The 19282-nt window shown below is 43.2% G+C and overlaps 4 protein-coding genes across 4 annotated transcripts; 2 read left to right on the forward strand and 2 right to left on the reverse strand.

Moving 5' to 3' along the window:
- Positions 1-1037: 1037 nt before the first annotated feature.
- LOC130040297 (histone H2A type 1-A-like) lies at positions 1038-1430 on the reverse strand. The gene has a single exon (XM_056132327.1). The coding sequence runs from the start codon at positions 1428-1430 to the stop codon at positions 1038-1040; it is 393 nt and encodes a 130-aa protein (XP_055988302.1).
- A 326-nt stretch (positions 1431-1756) lies between these two features.
- LOC130040328 (histone H2B type 1-A-like) lies at positions 1757-2143 on the forward strand. Its single transcript, XM_056132369.1, has one exon. The coding sequence runs from the start codon at positions 1757-1759 to the stop codon at positions 2141-2143; it is 387 nt and encodes a 128-aa protein (XP_055988344.1).
- Positions 2144-8377: 6234 nt separating this feature from the next.
- On the reverse strand, positions 8378-8761 carry LOC130040329 (histone H2B type 1-A). The gene has a single exon (XM_056132370.1). It carries the CDS (start codon positions 8759-8761, stop codon positions 8378-8380), a length of 384 nt encoding a protein of 127 aa, XP_055988345.1.
- Positions 8762-9042: 281 nt separating this feature from the next.
- LOC130040293 (histone H2A type 1-C-like) lies at positions 9043-9438 on the forward strand. Its single transcript, XM_056132325.1, has one exon. It carries the CDS (start codon positions 9043-9045, stop codon positions 9436-9438), a length of 396 nt encoding a protein of 131 aa, XP_055988300.1.
- Positions 9439-19282: the final 9844 nt, after the last annotated feature.

Here is a 19282-nt window from a genome sequence, read left to right on the forward strand (position 1 = left end):
TAAGAAACACTTCTATTCCTCCTTTATAGGCATGTGTGAAAACGAACCTTTACTATATTAAAACCTTAGGCTCAGGTGAGAGGAGTATATACCCTATAGGAGGCGAGAATCTGCCTTGATTCCAGATCTGACATCTCTCCACCCACCGCCGCACCGCTGGATGTGGCCTCAGTGACTGCCAACACTACCTGGCTAGTGCCTCGTTAGGCCCTAGCATTGATCTGCTCTCTTGGTTGGGTACCAATTGGACTGGATGGGGCAAGTGATGAGCACAGCTGTGAAGGTCCTGCCCATCCCCAATGAAGATGCTTTGTACTTTGGCTTTCACAATACTGAATCATGCTAGGATGTTTCAGCGAAAGATCCTTCACAGAAGTCATGGAAAACCATATGGCCTTGGCAGAAATGCCACTGAACTAAATCTTATTTGTCCTAATGCAATCACTCGAATCTAGCCACTAACTGAGCAAAATGCAAACCTTGAAATACAAATTCAAGGTAAAGATAATACACTGGTCAAGTACTTGCCTTGCATGCAGCTGGTAATTTTCAATCTCTGTTGCGTTACGGTCCCCTGAGCTCAGCCAAGAGTGATCTGAGCAGAGCTGGGAAGCGTCGAGCATAGCCAGGTGTACCCACCCACACCAATCTCCCTCCCCCAATTAAATATATAAAGAACACCTTGTTCACACTAGCTTCAGCACCATACTTAATATTGCAGCTAAATCCTACTCCTCCCTCAGACTATAGAAACACGTGACTAAACATATCAAGACCGTCCTTGCTGTTAAGAATTGTGGTTCAACAGTTGAGCCAGCCCGTAAATTCCTGACAGCTCAGGAAAGTTGGCTTTTTCGGTACATTGAGACGTTGGAGAATCCTGACAGAACTGATAAAAGACTCCCTTTATTAATAGCTTTACGTGGGCTATCACGTCCTGTGCACAGCCTTCCTTGATCACTGGAGTGGCTCTGAAAAGAGCCGTTGGGTTTCTTCCGATGCTCAGGACCCCTCGCCGGTCACCTCCGCCTCGGAGGTCACTTACTCTGCCCTTTGTGGTGGCTCTCGGTCTTCTTGGGCAGCAGCACGGCCTGGATGTTGGGCAGCACGCCCCCCTGCGCGATGGTCACCCCTCCCAGCAGCTTACTGAGCTCCTCGTCGTTTCGAATGGCCAGCTGCAAGTGGCGGGGAATGATGCGCGTCTTCTTATTGTCTCGAGAAGCATTGCCCGCCAGCTCCAAAATCTCAGCCGTCAGGTACTCAAGCACCGCAGTCAGATACACGGGTGCACCGGCCCCGATACGATCGACGTAGTTGCCCTTCCGGAGCAGGCGGTGAACCCGGCCCACCGGGAACTGCAAACCAGCTCGAGAGGACCGGGATCTAGCCTTAGCACGCGCCTTGCCTCCTTGTTTGCCGCGCCCGGACATCCTCCAGCAGCTTCCACAAAAGCAGACAGGCACCGGTTCTTAAGTATCCGGACCCAGTCTATTTATAGCCTGACGATAGGGCGTGAACTGCTCTCTGATTGGCTGATGGCTGTCTATCCAATCAGAATGCCCGGCCAGAATCCCCTCATTTGCAAACTGCTGTTACCTCCCTAGCCAATCGTAGGCTGGTTGCCTGACACGTCATAGGGCAGCGAGGGGTATAAATAGCGCCTTTGTGCGGCCGTTCGTCCTCTGCTTGCTCGGCCCCTGGGAGTTCGAGAGCTGTAACACTCTAGAGCTGTAACGCTGAGAGCTGTACACTAGTCATGCCGGAGCCGGCTGCCCCCAAGGGAGTTGTTCCTTCCAAGAAGGGCTTCAAGAAGGCTGTAACGAAGACGCAGAAGAAGGAGGGGAAGAGGCGTAAGAGGAGCCGTAAGGAGAGCTACTCCATCTACATCTACAAGGTGCTGAAGCAGGTCCACCCCGACACCGGCATCTCGTCCAAGGCCATGAGCATCATGAACTCGTTCGTCAACGACATCTTCGAGCGCATCGCCGGCGAGGCGTCCCGCCTGGCGCACTACAACAAGCGCTCGACCATCACGTCGCGGGAGATCCAGACGGCCGTGCGCCTGCTGCTGCCCGGGGAGCTGGCCAAGCACGCCGTGTCCGAGGGCACCAAGGCCGTCACCAAGTACACCAGCGCCAAGTGAGCACGCACGAGCAAGCAGACCGAAAACCCAAAGGCTCTTTTCAGAGCCACCTATGTTTTCCGGAAAGGGGCTGCTACCCGTTGGCTCCGTTCCATCGGAGTGAAATTGTGTTTGTGTGCGAGGCTGGGTGGATATTGCTTCGATGTTCCCCCAAGCATTGCACTGCTGATAAAAGGCCACTGGTTTTAATTTCTTTGCTGAGCAAGCTAATGGTCATAGGGAACCTCCTAGAACGGCTTCTTAAAATAAGCAGTGCAAGACTAAAGGTGAATAAGCAAGCCTAGAATATGGAGAGGAGAAAAGGGCTCCAAGGAAGCTGGTTTAGAATTGATTTCCAGCTAACATAAACTGCTCATGGAAAAAAACTGCTCAACTACGGGTCTGAGGCTCAAAGGTGAAGTTTCTTAGGCAAGTGACGGTTTCTGCATTGTCAGTTTCCAAGCTATTGGAGGCCATTTGGCAACCAGAAAGTCATTGTGTGCTCAAGTTGGGCCACCTGTGAGGTGCTTTTCACAAGAACTCAACAAGCTGGCAAACCATAGTCGATAGGAAAATAGTAATTGAGTTTCCCCACCTTTTCGTAGTATGATTGCTTAAAAAAAATCATTTAAAAAAGATTGACTAAATGCCCTGTGTTATCTGAACTCCAAAGAGCAGCCAAGCAGTGAACAGTGATAACATTGAATTAAACCTAAAAAAGGGATTTGTGATCTTCCAGAAACCTGTGGTTTAGTTGTAATCCTCAATTTCACGCTGTGTATATAATCAAGTATGTGTGTGAAGTACACACACACACACACACACACACACACGTGTGCCTTTATATAAAACTTTAGTGTTTGATAGAATATTTGAATGTACAGTAAAAATTAATTTAAAAAAATGTTCTATTCTTTGCATAATGAGCCCATCCTGGGGTAAAGCCTCTGCATACTTTAGCTCAGACCCCTGTACGGGGGCGACAGACCATCCTACCAATATAGTATGGAGAGCAACAACATCTTTAATCACGGACCTGTGTGCCCTATTAAGGCCCAAACAGCTGTTAGCGCTCAAATCCCAATCAACTGACCACTCTACAGGTGACCTGATTACCCAAGGGTTCTTAGGGTTATTTGGGCAAAGGGTAAATAGGAATACCAGTAAAGCAAGACATTTTCCAAGTCAAATCTTTAAAGGCTTTAAGATAAGATATATTTTGGCTAGACTATGATTAACTATTTTAATAACTATAATTCTGATTTATCCTGCATTTTATAAATCTATGCTTCGCCATCATATTAACACTTTGCTGAAAAATTCATTTTTCAGTACTACAAATTAAATGTTTTATTTTCCTTTCATGTGTGTATGCAATGATGTTCAGATTTTAGTATTCGTTTTTACTCAACACAGACATAATGATATGGAGGATAGTAGTTCTTTTTATGTTGCTTGAAGAACACTGGGAGGAATTTTATATTTTAAAAATTTCGTTAAAAAAATTCCTTTCAGGGCTGGGGAGATATCTCCCAAGGCTTATACATACATTTTTTTCCTGCAGAAGTCCTGTGTTTCACCCCCAACATGAACATGAACCTTCAAATACTGCTAGGAGTGGTATCTGAGCATCAGTTAGAAGAAACTCCAGAGCCATAATGGATGTGGCTCCCAAAACAAAATAAGTAAAATTAATATAACTTGTATATCTTGCCTTTTCTATGTGACTTTTTTTGGTAGGCAAGTTTCTGTGTTTTTCTTTTTGAAATTGTTCTGCTCAGATGTGCCAATAATCTGAAATAAATTTTGGAAAATTATGTTTCTAAAGAAAATTTCACGTATGAAATTTTGAAGATAATCTTGAAAATAATAAATTGGTTTATATGATTTTTTTATCTCTCCTGTGTAGCTTTCTTTTATTATCCCTAGTTTCATATTTATGCATGAAATTATTTAATTTTAATAAACCATATTAATGGATAATCTTTAAATCCTTTTAGTTGATCTATCTTTACATGTACCTTTTAAAATTCCATTTTATTTTCCGAATGATTTTTCGCTATTTTCACTATTTTATTTTCCGAATGATTTTTCACTATTATGAAAAATCATTTTTAAATCTAAAATATCCTAGATTTAAAATTTTTTAGTTTAGTTTTATCTTGGTTGGGAGTTTGTACCATGCTCAACAATGCTCAGGGTTACTCCTTGCTCTGTACTCAGGAACTATTCCTGGCGGTACTTGGGGTACCATATAGGATGCTGGTGTAACTCAGGTCAGGCAAATGCATTGCAAGTATCCTACCCTCTTTATCTCTTTGACCTTTTCCTAGCTTTTATAATGCGAGGTGCTTACTTTATAGAGTATTCCTCACATTATACAGATTTGATATAAATATTAATTATAAACTTCACTGCTGACTCTGTTCATAAGTCAATACACAGTAGATGAGATAATATAGTGGATGTATGATTGGTGATCTGTCACTTATTTTAAAATTTATTGATGTGCAATCAGAAATCATGTTGTTTAGGATGTCTCCTTGTGTTCCCAATGGTAAATTTGCATTATAAAGCTAGATAAGAAAAAAAGGACTTTAACCCCAAAAGATGTGCAACCAAAATAAAAAAAGAAAAAGAAGAAAATATCCCTGGAAGTGAAATTCAAATTGAACATAGATGAAGTTATAGAATCAATAACTGCCCATGGGAATTTTGCTTTCACTATGAGTCTATACATTAGAGGAACTTAGGGACGGTTCAATACTGACATTTAGAAAATGGTTGTGGAAAAGGGAATATTGTTCTAGAGAAAGGGCAACAAGAACACTTCATTTTAATGATCTTGTTATTTCATGGCATTTGAACTTGTAAAAAATATTTAAATGTTGAAGGTTGATCTAAATTTAGAAGATCGTGACAATTCACAAAGGGTTTGGTAAGCTGACATGAAAATTCCACCAAGGAAAGATGAATCTTCTATTCTATGAATGATGTGATGCACAGGAGACAACTGTTGGTCAACTAATCTTAGTAAGTTTTAAACAATTATTCAATTCATATTATTTTACTGTTTTACTTAGATTATGTCCTAAGTACTTTTTTTTCATTTCTCTCTATATTGGAATAATGGAGAGTCTTGGTAAACTTTTAAAAAATCATGAAACGGGCTGGAGCGATAGCACAGCGGGTAGGGCGTTTGCCTTGCATGTGGCTGACCCAGGTTCGATTCCCAGCATCCCATATGGTCCCCTGATCACCGCCAGGAGTAATTCCTGAGTGCAGAACCAGGAATAACCCCTGTGCATCGCCAGGTGTGACCCCCCCCAAAAAAGCAAAAAAAAAAACCTCATTAAACAATAATGATTTTCCCATTAATATTTCTTTGCACACTCATTAAAAAATGTCTGTCTGGGGGCTGGAGCGATAGTACAGCGGGTAGGGTGTTTTGCTTTGTACGCGGCTGACCTGGGTTCAATCCCAGCATCCCATAGGGTCCCCTGAGCACCACCAGGAGTAATTCCTGAGTACATGAGCCAGGAGTAACTCCTGTGCATCGTTGGGTATGACACAAAAAGCAAAAAAAAAAAAAAAAAAAAAAAAAAAAAGCATCTGAAGGATTGCCTGAATTTATACTATGTACTTAATTAAGTACTTACATCATTTTCTTCTGTCATTCCCATAGATTTTTTTCAAAAAAATTTATTTTTTTCAAATACCCATCCCTCTACCAGTGCCACCACGGATCCCAGTATCCCTCCCCCTACCCCCAATCCCACCCTGCCTCTGTGGCAGGGCATTCCCCTTTGTTCTCTCTCTCTCTCCTTTTGGGTGTTGTGATTTGCAAGAGTTAAGCCTGATTTTCAGGGAGAAATATTGGATGATTTACTTTCCATTGATCACTTTGTACATAAGGAGATGTCACGCGGCCCATAGGTTTTATATTCTGAATTTTACCTATATGAAAATGATGCTGTAAGAAATAGATTCCTTCTCCTCTCTCTAGAAACCTAGAATTATTCTCTAGAAACTTGAAGCAGATGGTTAAAACTGTATTTCCTTAGATCAGAAATAAGAGCAAGGACCCAACTTTATGGAAGTTGGATTAGGATGGGTTTGTGAAAACTTGTAACTTCAGACAAGTAATAATAAAGCTTTAATTGGAGACAATCCATATAAGCAGAGAAAACATATTTCTCCCACACCCCAGGTATTTAAAATGGTTTTAAAAACATTACCTGCCTATATCTTAATGCCTGAGTATTACATATTTGGCTAGACAGTATTTCCTGAGGAAAAGTTAAGGTCCTGCTTTAAATGCAGTAAGATTTGATTTCGAATCTGGAAAATCTGGGAAAAGCACATTATTTAGGTGTTATCCTTCCTAAATACCTCTACATATTTAGCTATTTAACAATGAAATTTACCCTAGAATCAAGAAAGATTACCTTTCTCTCCCTAAGTCTTCATTGTAATTAAAAATTGCGAGAGTAAGAACATGATGGGCGCTAATTTAGCAATAAAGACTGGAGAAAGTGCAGATTCCTTAACCTATTTGGAACCTGGAAACGGATTTCAAAACCACTTGTTGCAAGGAGACAACCCACAGAATTGTAATACCTTGCCAATAAGTTCACTGTCACTGAAGGACTGAGCTGGAGAACTCACTGAGGATGACATCTTAGTCCAGTCATTATCATTGACTCGGGTCAATCTGTTCTACTGACCTCCATTCTCAGTTTTGAGAGGAAGGGTTGTAATTTTCTTTTTGTCAGAACTTGTTTCACTGCCAGTGCTCTTCTTTTTAAAATTTTTTGTTTTGTTTTTATTTTGGGTCACACCCAGCAATGCTCAGGGACAATTCCTGGCTCTGCACTCAGGAATTACCCCTGGTGGTGCTTGGGGGACCATATGGGATGCCAGGGATTGAACCTGGGTCACCACATTCAAGGCAAATGCCCTCCCCACTGGACTATCGCTCTGGCCGTGCCAGTGCTTTTGATTTATCTTTTTGAGCCCTTAGATTCTCTTATGAAGCCTGAATGATAGTGTAATCTATCCATGCCCTTGGTGGGAGTCTCATTTACCTGTAAGCAGCTGAGATCTGAGTAGAGATGATGCTACAACTTCTAATGTGGTGCTGCTGATAGCCCATCTGTTTGTTCCTTGGAGTAATCTTGGTGAAGGCTAGGAATCTGTTGGAGCTATGCACTGTGTGAGCTCTCCCTCCCTTGGATTTTCAGTATATTCTAATAAATTGTACATTTTTTTGTTTGAAAACCATGTACAATAAAGCTTCTTTAATAAAACAGAATAAACTATGAATTAGTAGTTACTCATAGAAATCCAATTAAACCACAGGGTTATGGGAAATAATGCATCCCTTCTTTTTAATGTTAAGTGCCCTTTATCACCACTTTTAAAACAAGGATGTCTGGTGCAGGCATGTGGGTCAGTGACAGAGCATTATCCTTACATGATAACTTTATCTTTCATACCATGAAATAAAACAACCACTCAATAATCTCTCACTCATTCCTCCACCTACAGAAAAATGTAGGTGTTCAGAAAAATCCTTTGGTGTTCTACTCCGTGACTATGAGAGTAAATCTTGTACTCAAAGTCTACCAACTTTTTAAAAAAATATATCCTGTCCCAATTTGGAACACTGGTATTTGAATTCAGTAATTAGTGATTCAATTACAAGACAAAAATATTTATGTCAGTCGTTATGGATAGATTTGTTGGGTTACAATATATAAACAATGGCAAGATTTTCCACGCCACTACCAATTTCAGCAGTTTAGATATTCTGGTATGTAATGTAGATGACAATTCAAGAAACCTTTGGGCCTCAATTTTTAGCAAATTTGGGCCTCAAATTTAACCTAATGGTCTTATCACAGGTGGTACCCAATAATATTGTGATGAGAGATTACCTCTTTCATGGTACACAGCTCATGCAATGACCTTTTACAGTATTACACTTAGTGTACTTCACTTTTATTCACGTCTCCTGAACGCTAAAGATGCCGACTCAGCTGATTAATGTTGACCTCATCCATATAGCAAAAATTTAGCAAATTCAACATTTACCAGCTGAAACTAAAGATTGGGGTTAGAACGATAGTAGAAGATCGGGTCTTTCAACCCCTCCCCACCTAAAGGTAAGAGTCATCGGTGTCACAGCCCTTTAGTAGGTATAGTGGCTCTTAAAAGAGCCTTTGGGTCATGAAGCTTGTCTGGTAACTAGTTTTACTTGGAGCTGGTGTACTTGGTAACAGCCTTAGTTCCTTCCGATACTGCGTGCTTGGCCAACTCCCCAGGCAACAGCAGGCGCACGGCCGTCTGGATCTCTCTAGACGTGATCGTTGAGTGCTTGTTGTAGTGTGCCAGGCGGGATGCCTCGCCGGCGATGCGCTCGAAGATATCACTGACGAAAGAATTCATAATGCTCATGGCCTTCGAAGAAATACCAGTGTCGGGATGGACTTGCTTCAGCACCTTGTAGATGTAGATGGAGTAACTCTCTTTGCGGCATCTCTTGCGTTTCTTCCCTTCCTTCTTCTGGGTTTTCGTTACAGCCTTCTTAAAGCCTTTCTTGGAGATGGTGGTGCCCTTCGCAGTCAGCTCCGGCATCTTCCGTGTACAACTCTGGCTGGGCGAATACCACAGTGGTGCGCAAGCGTGGTATTTATAGGCTCAGGGCTCAGATGACGTCTTGGGTACTCGACGTCTGATTGGATGATGGGGAGTGGCGTGATGTAAATGGGGTGATCCGTTCGCGTTCTCTGATTGGGTGTGAGCCAATCAGCCAATCAGAAAGAGGAAAGCCCGATCTGCCACCCGCCTATAAATAGGCCCCCGCAACGGGCCTAACGGGTGATCTTCATCCGTTATAACCGGTCTGTTACGGAGTCATGTCTGGACGCGGAAAGCAGGGCGGCAAGGCTCGAGCAAAAGCCAAGTCCCGTTCGTCCAGAGCGGGCTTGCAGTTCCCGGTGGGCCGCGTCCACCGCCTTCTCCGCAAGGGCCACTATGCTGAGCGCATCGGTGCCGGCGCCCCGGTGTACCTGGCGGCCGTGCTCGAGTACCTGACGGCCGAGATCCTGGAGCTGGCGGGCAACGCGGCCCGCGACAACAAGAAGACGCGCATCATCCCGCGCCACCTGCAGCTGGCCATCCGCAACGACGAGGAGCTCAACAAGCTGCTGGGACGCGTGACCATCGCGCAGGGCGGCGTCCTGCCCAACATCCAGGCGGTGCTGCTGCCCAAGAAGACCGAGAGCCACCACCACAAAGTCCAGGGCAAGTAAGGCAAAGTATAGAGCCCGGCAAGTATCCGGAGTGCCCTCGGCAGGAAGGGAGGGACAGCCCCTGGCGGTCCCTCCCGCGGAAACCAAAGGCTCTTTTCAGAGCCACTCACCGTTTCTGAGAAAAGAGCGTAGGCATTGCAAAAGTGGCACGGCGAATGGAATCATCACCACCGACAGGGGTAGAAGGTTCATCCCGGTCTAATAAAGGAATCTTAAGAATCTAGTTCTGCAGAGTTACTTTGATAACTGAACTCTGTCTTGGGTTGGATTTTTTTTTTCTTCTCAATCCACAATAGATGGCCCAGTTATTCTGGAAGGGGAAATGTCATTCTGGGCTGGGGACACTCAGCTGGGGAGAGAAGAAAATTAGGACTTGGGATCCTTGATACAAGTCCTGAGAAAGGGAAGATGATCCCTATATGAAGGTTTATATCAATGATAGACTAAACTGGATACAAGCACAGGAAGGAGGTAATTGACTTGGCGGTTTCGTACTCAGCTGCTTGGGAAATATGCCGACAGAACACCAGCCCGTGAGAGGCGATTAACAAATCGCAACTGGTAATTAAGATGTGACTTCTAGCAATTCATTTCTTTGCAAAAGTTATATTAAGGCGCCATAACTTGGTACCTTGCAATCCCAAAGCAGGTTAATACAAAAGATAGAAGGCATTTGATATCTACTTTCATGAGGAACATTAAACATTACTAGGTGTTTGTTGTGAGACATTGCTGGTGCCCACTGGAGCAAATCGATGAACAATGGGAGCACAGTGCTACAGTGCATAGGATGTGTTATATCTCAATAAAATCTAATATTTTGACAGTAAAAGTGATAAAAGATTTTATTAAGAAATATCAGGAACTGAATTCTAGAGATAACCACTAAAAATGAATTAAAACACTTTGCTCATTCTTTTAGCACTGCATATGATTAGACATTCAGACAAATATAGGGACAACCTATTTTTACAAAAATCATCAAAGGGGCCAGAAAATATCAGGTAGGGCTGCCCCAGGTTCAGCCTCTGGCATCCCATATGATCCCCAAAGCACACCAGGAGTGGTTCCTGAGAGGAGAACCAGGAGTATATCCTGAGCATTGTTGGGTGTGTCCCAAAACCCAAAAAATTAAATTTAAAAAATACCAAAATTTTCACTGGATGTGGCACAAAAACAATGCAAAGCAAAATACAATGTATTTATAACAAACTACAAAAAAAGTTTCCATAAAAATTTTTTGATTGCTACCTTTATAAAAAATTTTATTTTTATAAAGTTGTTCACAATAATTCATTACATTAAATGTTCTAAAACCAATACCACCACTGTTACAACTTCCCACTACCATATTTCAATTTTTTCCACCTGAACTCCAAAGCCTTCCCCCAAAGAAGAACCTAAATAATTTATTTTGTATTGCTTGCTATGAATAGCACTGTAGCACTGTCCTCCCATTGTTTATCGATTTGCTTGAGCAGGCCCAGTAACGTCTCCATTGTGAGACTTGTTACTGTGTTTGACAAATTGAATAGGTCACAGTGAGCTTGCCAGGCTCTACCATGTGGGCGAGATACTCTCGGTAGCTTGCCAGGCTCTCCGAGATGGAAAAGTTGCTAAGAATAATCTGCTAAAAATGATCACATACTTAGAGGAAAGTGTGTGAAGATTGTTGTATTTTATCCTGGAGTCATTAAATCCTTGTATAAGAGATTACTAACATGTTAAAGGCTGGACCTTGTGTGTGTGTATATATATATATATATATATATATATATATATATATATATACATTTTCCCCCCAAGATTGGTTGCCTTCTACCCTTCTACTTTACACCTCATCAAATGTGGTGTGCTATTCTTGGTACATCGGTGGCATAGATTATGAGATGTTGCACACCCACATATTCCAGAAATTCTAAAATTTAAAAATAGGGTGATACCACTGAGGTTAATTAATTTGTTTTAACTGGATGGTGACTTTGGGGTCCAGCGGCATCTCTGCAGCGTGTTGCTCTCATGAGTCTTTGGATCATGACCATTAATGAGCTTATATGGCACCAGAGGCAGTTCATGGGTGTGACTGCCAGGGAGATGTGGGGAGGTCGTCCATTCCTGCCTCAGAGCAAACCTGGAGATTTCAATCATAAAACTCACATACCTGAGTTTATCAGCAAATTCACTCATGGATGAGGCTTATCCAAGCCTGTGGAGATCAGATGTGAGCATGGCAGTGATTGAGGTTTGGAAGTTTTTGGCTGTGGGGGCTCTGTTGGGGTGGGTGGAGGGTCTCACGAGCTTCTCTCCAGGTTGACCCTGATAGGACAGGCGCAGGGTCTGGAAGCATCTGTGCATCATGTTGCTCTTGATGCTACTTTAAATATTTTTATTGTATTTTTATGCAATTATCTGGCACCAGCCAGAGGTGGCTTATGGGCGTGACTGCTGAGTTGCTGGAGATACTACTTTTGAACATAAACTTATTCCCTAATCTTTAAGTGAAGCCTTAAAGTCGCAAATGTTAACACTAGTGTAAACATATTATCTAAATTCAAATCACTGTATCACTGTCATCCTATTGTTCATCGATTTACTCCAGCGGGCACCAGTAACGTCTCTAATCATCCCAGCCCTGAGATTTTAGCAGACTCTCCTTACTTGTCTTTCCGAATGCTGCTGTATAGGAGGCTCTTTCAGGGTCAGGGAAATATGGGACTCATTATTGTTACTATTTTTATAGCACAGCAATAGGATGTGCGCACAGCCTTGTGTGCGGCCAGTGTGGCTGGCCCAGCTGAGCTGGGTTCAATTCCTCCTCCCATATCGGAGAGCCCGGCAAGCTACTGAGAGTATTTCGCCCTCATGACAGAGCCTGGCAAGCTACCTGTGACATATTCAATATGCCAAACACAGTAACAACAAGTCTTACAATGGAGACGTTACTGGGCCCACTTGAGAAAATCCATGAACAATGGGAGGACAGTGCTACAGTGCTACAATATTTGGCATATCGAATATGCCATGGGTAGCTTGGGCAGGCTCTGCTATGTGGGTGGGATACTCTCGGTAGCTTGCCAGGCTCTGTGAGATATATGTATATATGTATATATATATAAATATATAAATATACACACACATATATCCCTCGATGATTTGTTGCCTACTGTCTGAACAACATCAAATATGGTGTGGTAATTAAGAAAAATGGGTAGGGAGTGTCTTATGTGTCTCGAAGCCCTGAAAGCCCCACTCATAAGTCACCTCCTGCTGGTGCCAGATAATCTCATCAGCCACCCTCCAGAACTCATGGGTGCTTCTCCCAGAAGGGAGCATAAAATGAGGCCCCCATCACCATGCCACCGGACTCTGTGCCAGGCTGTTTTCACTCGGGGCATCCCAGAAGGGGGCGGGTGAGAGCCCTCCCCGCCCCAAGGGACCCAGCCCCGGCAGCCGAACTCCACTACCCAACTGCTGACACGTTCTAGGCCGCTAAATTAAAACAATAAGATATATAAAATTAAATTAAATGACTTTAACAATCTTATGTTAACATTTGATTTACTTTTTTAAATAACATGATGATTTACAAAGTTGTTCATAATACAGTTGTTTCAGCCATATAATGTTCTAATACCATCTCACCACCACTGTGATCTTCCCTCCACCAATGTTCTCAGTTTCCCTTCCACATCCCAAGTCTGCCTCTGTAGCAGGCATAAAGTCCCTATTACAACAAAATGGAAAATAGAATTTTTAGAAAAAGATTGTTAAAAGTTAATTTGTATTAACTGTTATATCTTACAATGTTGTTGCCAAAGTCATTGATGATTTACTGAGGTGTGGATAGTGCTGGTTGAGCCTTCTGTGTTATTGTTTTCACTCCTTCCTTGAGCTTGGTGGACTTTGACATAACTTTCCCTTCACTTTTTAATTAGGTTTTTAAGGAAAAGGAAAAAGAAATCCTATGTTAAATGCACAAGAAGCAGCTAAAATTATATTTATTAGTACATTTGACTTGGTAGTTTTATCTCTGAGTAGAATATTAGTAGCTGTTGTTAGAAGACTTTTTAATATTATTCCAGCCTATTAGACCATTTTATTTATTTATTCTTTTGGGGATAGGTGGGGGTTAGGCCACATCTGGTGGTGGCTCAGGGATTAGCCTTGACTTGGGGATGATGCTTGTTCTAAACTTGTCCCAGGCCTGAGAGCCAAACATCTTACTCTCTTGGGCCCTCGACAGATATTTTAAACAGTGACTAAAGGGTAAGATAATAGATAATTATACTAACATAATTGTACTAACATAATTAAGATAATACATGATTATACTTACCCTATACTAAAGGGTAAGATAATACATAATACAAAAAAAAACCCTTTTGATAAGAGAACTTTAAGTGGCTCTGAATAAAATCTCTGCCTTCCAGCAAAACATCCTGATAATCTTGCACTTTTCTGTGTAGCTGCAGAGACAATGTCTATGGTTCAATAAGAGATTTGAAGTCTACGCTGATCTTTGAAGTGGTTTGCCATTTGAAATTCCTGTTGTAATGTCAACATGTAGGCCCCTCATTCTGACCACCGTTCCTACAGATTCACAAAAACACTCTTGAGAATTTATCACAGGAACACATGCTTTCCCTATTTTAAGAAAAATATGTTTTTCATGAACAAGTGGAATGAAAATCCTTATAACTCATGTATGAAATGAAGTTTCAAAATAATCAGGCCTAACTAATGAATGAAAGGAAAATAGTAGATTGATGGATAACACTGGGTTGTCTTTGCTGCTCCGCAGGGAGTTTAAGGTTTTTTTTCTCCTTTTTATAAATTTATTTATTGAATCACCGTGAGAGCAGTTACAAAGCTTTTGGGTTTAAGTCTCAGTCATACAATGAAGAAACACCCGTCCCTTCACCAGTGCCCATTTTCCATTACCAAAAACCCCAGGATACCCTCCCATTTCAAACCCTCCCCCTACTTGTGGGCCAGATGATTTCCACATTACTCTCTCTCTACTTCGATTACATTCAATATTTCAACACCAGACCCACCATTATTATTTGAAATTTTACCCCAACACTCAAATCTGTCAAAAAAGGCAACCGCAGACAATTTGTTTTCTATTGCTGATTATGAATAACATGATGTCATGTGGCCACAGTAGTGGCTGCACGATTTTAGAATTCCGAATTTTTAATAGTTAAATCTGGAGGGATTTCTGCCCAAACCTGCTGGGTTCCGACATTTGTTCCTGAGTCTCTGGGATTATGGCTGTTAAGCAGCTTGATCAGGAGCCAGAGAGGCTGTTTGTGGGCAGTGACCTGGGGTTTTGTTGGGGTGCAGAGAAAAGGGCCGGTTCTACCCCCCATCCCGTGAGGCCCCGCGTGTCTCATCACTGCAGGCCCAAACCTAACTGTTCAATGGCCTCTGGAGGATGGCAGCCACAAAGCCGCCAGGGGGAACAGGCCAAGGCACGAAACCTATTCCCACCTGGGGTGGCCCGGCACGGTTAACCTACTGCGGGGACCAGACACATTTCTGCCAAAAGCCCCTGGGTTGCAAGATTTGTTTCTGAGTCTGTAAGATCATGGCTGTTAAGCAGGTTGATAAGAATTCAGAGAGGCTGTTAGTGGCAGCGACTCGAGGTCTCTCTGGTACGGGGAGGAAAGGGCTGTCTCCACTCCCATCCCATGAGGCCTGGCATGTCTCATCACTGTGGGCCCAAACCTGACTGTCCAATGGTCTCTGGAGGATGGCAGCCACCAAGCTGCCAAGGGGGAACAGTCAGAGGGACAGTACCCTTAACCCCCTGGGGTGGCCCAGTGTCGGTAACCTACTGCGGGGACCGGACGCATTTTTGCCAAAAGCTGCTGGGTTCCGAGATCTGTTTCTGAGTCTTTGGGATCTTGGCCATTAAGCAGGTTGATCAGGAACCAGAGAGGCCTTGCCTTCAATTATATAGCTGAGCCAGAGGTGGTTTGTGGGTGTGTCTCCCATATACCTAAATTTTGGCCATTTACTTTCTTGGTAAACTTGACCCCAAATTGTTGGGGTCTGGTCAAAGGCACAGCAGCAATTTGGGGGCATCTAGAAGTCTGAAGGCACCATCAGGCTGCTGATGCACTCGCCTCACAGGTACAGATTGACCTGCTGGTGGCATCATATCCCCAAGAAAGCTTAAGGTTTATTGAGTCACTCCTACAACAATGCAACTGAGGCACAACTAATAATTCTGTACTGCTTCTCTCTTTCCTTTATGTCATTTGTATGGTTCATTTAGCAATGTCCTTTATGTATAGACATAGGAAGGCAATTGATGCTATGCTATGTAACTTGGGAGTTAATTGACTCCAAAATCGTATTTGCTCTCAGGCATCCATATTTACTTGACTTAAGCCTTAGTTGCCCTTAGTTCCTACCACTCCAAGAGCAGGGTCACAACAAGGGACTGATGGACCCAGGGCAAGCTGTGAGCTACTCTGGCATCGAAATGGGCCAGGCCAAGTGCCATTATACTTAACTATAAATTAAAAAGCACGGTCATGGATAAACTCTGTCATGACCCAAAGTCATGAGTAAGGACCCTGCTGGGGTTAGGAAGACTAACCTGGCCTGAGGACTGTGGTCTGGAATATATAGGGAGATGTCCCCAGGAAGAACCAAACTTTAAGCTTGATATATCTCTTACTGTGCTCATACAAAATGAAATTGCTAGAGATATTAGAAATAAATTTAGTATGCGGTAGGGCGTTTGCCTTGCACGCAGCCAACATGGCCGACCTGAGTTCGATTCCTCTGCCCCTCTTGGAGAGCCCGGCAAGCTACCGAGAGTATCTCGCCCGCACGGCAGAGCCTGGCAAGCTCCCCATGACGTATTCGATATGCCAGACACAGTAACAACAAAGTCTCCAATGGAGACGTTACTGGGCCCGCTCGAGCAAATCGATCAACAACGGGAGGGCCTTTACTTTACTTTACTTTACTTTACTTTACTTTACTTTACTTTACTTTATTCAAGTGGATTACTAGTTGAGGAAAGAAGAAAGCAACAGACCCTGGATGGAATCCCACCTTTGAGCGGATTTCCTACTAATATGGAGTAATCTCTTTAGATGAGATTTTGTCCTTGAGTTAATCTCCTGGAGGAGTGGCCTTACCTCTCTTTGTTGATTTTTTTTTTTTGGTTTGTTGTTGATTTGTTAATGTTCAACCCCACCTTTGTATCCCCACCCTACATGATTTATATATAAACTATGCTGGAGGTTACAAGGTCGCCAAGGTCACCGGGGACATAGGGTTAGAAGAGGTCAGAAGAAGGGACCAGAGACTGAAGAAGACAACGTCAGCAGACTAGAGACCAGAAGACAGAGAGAGTGAGACAGAGCACAACGGCAAGGACAGAAGACAGAGAACTTAAGAGCACAATGTCAAGGTTAGAAGGCTTCAGAGGGATGACAGAAGATAACTGCAAAGGAGACTAGAGAGACTACGAGAATACAGAGACGAGAGCCAGAGATTTCAGACAGAAAAAAGAGAGACAGATAGAAAAGAGCACAATGGCACACATAAAAGCAGAGCACAAAGGAAGAAGACAGAAAGAGAGCACAACAATGAAGAAAAGACAAGAAGATGAGGAGGAAAACAGAGACTTTGGAAACTTTGAGGTCCGCGAGGAGACTAGGATGATGGAACTCTGATGACTGAGACTACGGCCATAACGACAACTACGACTGTGCCGTAAAGGGAGAGATGGGACATGCAGGGAGTCCACATGTTGCCCATCCTTCCCCCATAATTCCGGTTCCGGTCCACTGAACGCTGCCTCTTTGTCCTCCTGTGCCTGGCCTGCATGTGGGCCTGCCTACACCACAGCCCACCGTTTTTTATTTCTTAAGCATTGTTTCTTATGTATTGCGTATTGTTGAATTGTGAAAACTCACAGTAGATTGATTATGTGTAAAATCAGGATTTTTCATTTCACTCTCTAGTTGAATAGATGTCTATCCCGACTGACCGAGCCAATCAGAATACTAGTTAAGCCCTTTCTCCTAGACAAGAAGGTCGAATACTTAAAAGAAAAGGAAATAGACTACTTAACCTAGTTATGCTAAAAAAGAATCATCTTTTTTTTTTTCTGTCTTCTGATTTTGAAGGTAGAAGGCAGGCAGGCAAGTCGCACTACATTTGTAGTGAGGCAAGCCTGTTCTCTTTTTCGACCGTGGCAAGTTGAGTCATGGTCAGCTTAAGAACTAGCAAGCAACTTTGTGACAGCTACAAGACCCAAATCATCCTGCATGACTACAAAACCAGGGACACAACCAAAGAAGCAAGGGCAAATCAAATCTCCACAAAGAAAAGTCCTGCTAGTAATATGATTCTCTGAGGAAAGACAAAACCAAGTATCGAAGACACTATATTTCTATATTTTATCCTCCCTCCCTCCTTCCCTTTTTCCTTCCTTCCTTCCTTCCTTCCTTCCTTCCTTCCTTCCTTCCTCCCTCCCTCCCTCCCTCCCTCCCTTTTTCACTCCCTCCCTTCCTTCCTTCCTTCCTTCCTTCCTTCCTCCCTCCCTCCCTCCCTCCCTCCCTCCCTCCCTTTTCCCCTTCCTTCCTTCCTTCCTTCCTTCCTTCCTTCCTTCCTTCCTTCCTTCCTTCCTTCCTCCCTCCCTCCCTCCCTCCCTCCCTTTTTCCCTTCCTTCCTTCCTTCCTTCCTTCCTCCCTCCCTCCCTCCCTCCCTCCCTCCCTTTTTCCCTTCCTTCCTTCCTTCCTTCCTTCCTTCCTTCCTTCCTTCCTTCCTTCCTTCCTCCCTCCCTTTTTCCCTTCCTTCCTTCCTTCCTCCCTCCCTCCCTCCCTCCCTCCCTCCCTCCCTCCCTCCCTCCTTCCTTCCTTCCTTCCTTCCTTCCTTCCTTCCTTCCTCCATTCCTTCTCCGTCCCTCTCTTCCTGACTCCCTCCCTCTTCATTTCTTTTATTGGGCATCACACCTGGCTGTGCTCAAGGCTTATCCCTGGCTCTGCTCTCAGAGTTCCTTCCTGGTGATGCTCAGGGTCCATGTGGGAAACTGGGAATTGATCCTGGTTGTAAGGCAAGTAACCTACCTCCTGGACTGTTGCTTCAGCCCAGAATCTCTTACTTTTTAAACAGATCTCAGAAAAATGTAGAAAAGAGGTTCTTTTTGTTTTGTTTTTGTTTGGGGGGGCACGTGGGTGATACTCAAGGATTCTACTGGCTCTGTGATCGGGGGTCTGCTCCTAGCTCTGTGCTTAGGGCTGTGTTTGTGGTGCTAGGATTGAATTGGGGTCAACCACATGCAAGGCAGTGCCTGAATCCCTGTACTATCTCTGGCCTCTGGATGAGAGTTGTTACTCTCTGACTGCTGTAGTGAGGGTCTCTTGAGGCAAGTTTTGATTCTCTTCCTACCCCTCTAGGCTCTGTTTTAGGATATCCTTTGTAATCTCCTTCCTAGCTTGATCCTCGGCATCTTCCTTCACTGTGTCTGAGACCCACCACTGCATCACTGAAGTGATTGTCTCCTCCTTAGCCTGGTCCCAGAGTCACTGCAGAGTTAGTTAACTCAAACCTAGCTTTTCATAACATATGAATTTTCACTGCATCCATTTTATCATTACATCAAATTACACACTCTCTTTAATGCTATGCATTTGAAAGAAAGCTTACAATTAGATTCAGTGTTGAACAGATATACAAATGGTATTTTCCCACATATAACTACAAATGAAACCCATTTAATGTTATAAATTATTGTTATTTTCAGCAAATTTTAAATAATAAAAAATAAAGAGGTTTTTAATATTTTATCCAGTAAATTCGTATGTTTGAA

Source organism: Sorex fumeus, unplaced genomic scaffold (genome assembly GCF_029834395.1).
Source record: "Sorex fumeus unplaced genomic scaffold, SorFum_2.1 ptg000094l, whole genome shotgun sequence".
In the NCBI taxonomy this organism is placed as follows: Eukaryota; Metazoa; Chordata; class Mammalia; order Eulipotyphla; family Soricidae; genus Sorex; species Sorex fumeus.

Coding starts and splice junctions, on each gene's coding strand:
- LOC130040293 (XM_056132325.1), top strand. CDS start 9,043: ATGTCTGGACGCGGAAAGCAGGGCGGCAAGGCTCGAGCAAAAGCCAAG.
- LOC130040329 (XM_056132370.1), bottom strand. CDS start 8,761: ATGCCGGAGCTGACTGCGAAGGGCACCACCATCTCCAAGAAAGGCTTT.
- LOC130040328 (XM_056132369.1), top strand. CDS start 1,757: ATGCCGGAGCCGGCTGCCCCCAAGGGAGTTGTTCCTTCCAAGAAGGGC.
- LOC130040297 (XM_056132327.1), bottom strand. CDS start 1,430: ATGTCCGGGCGCGGCAAACAAGGAGGCAAGGCGCGTGCTAAGGCTAGA.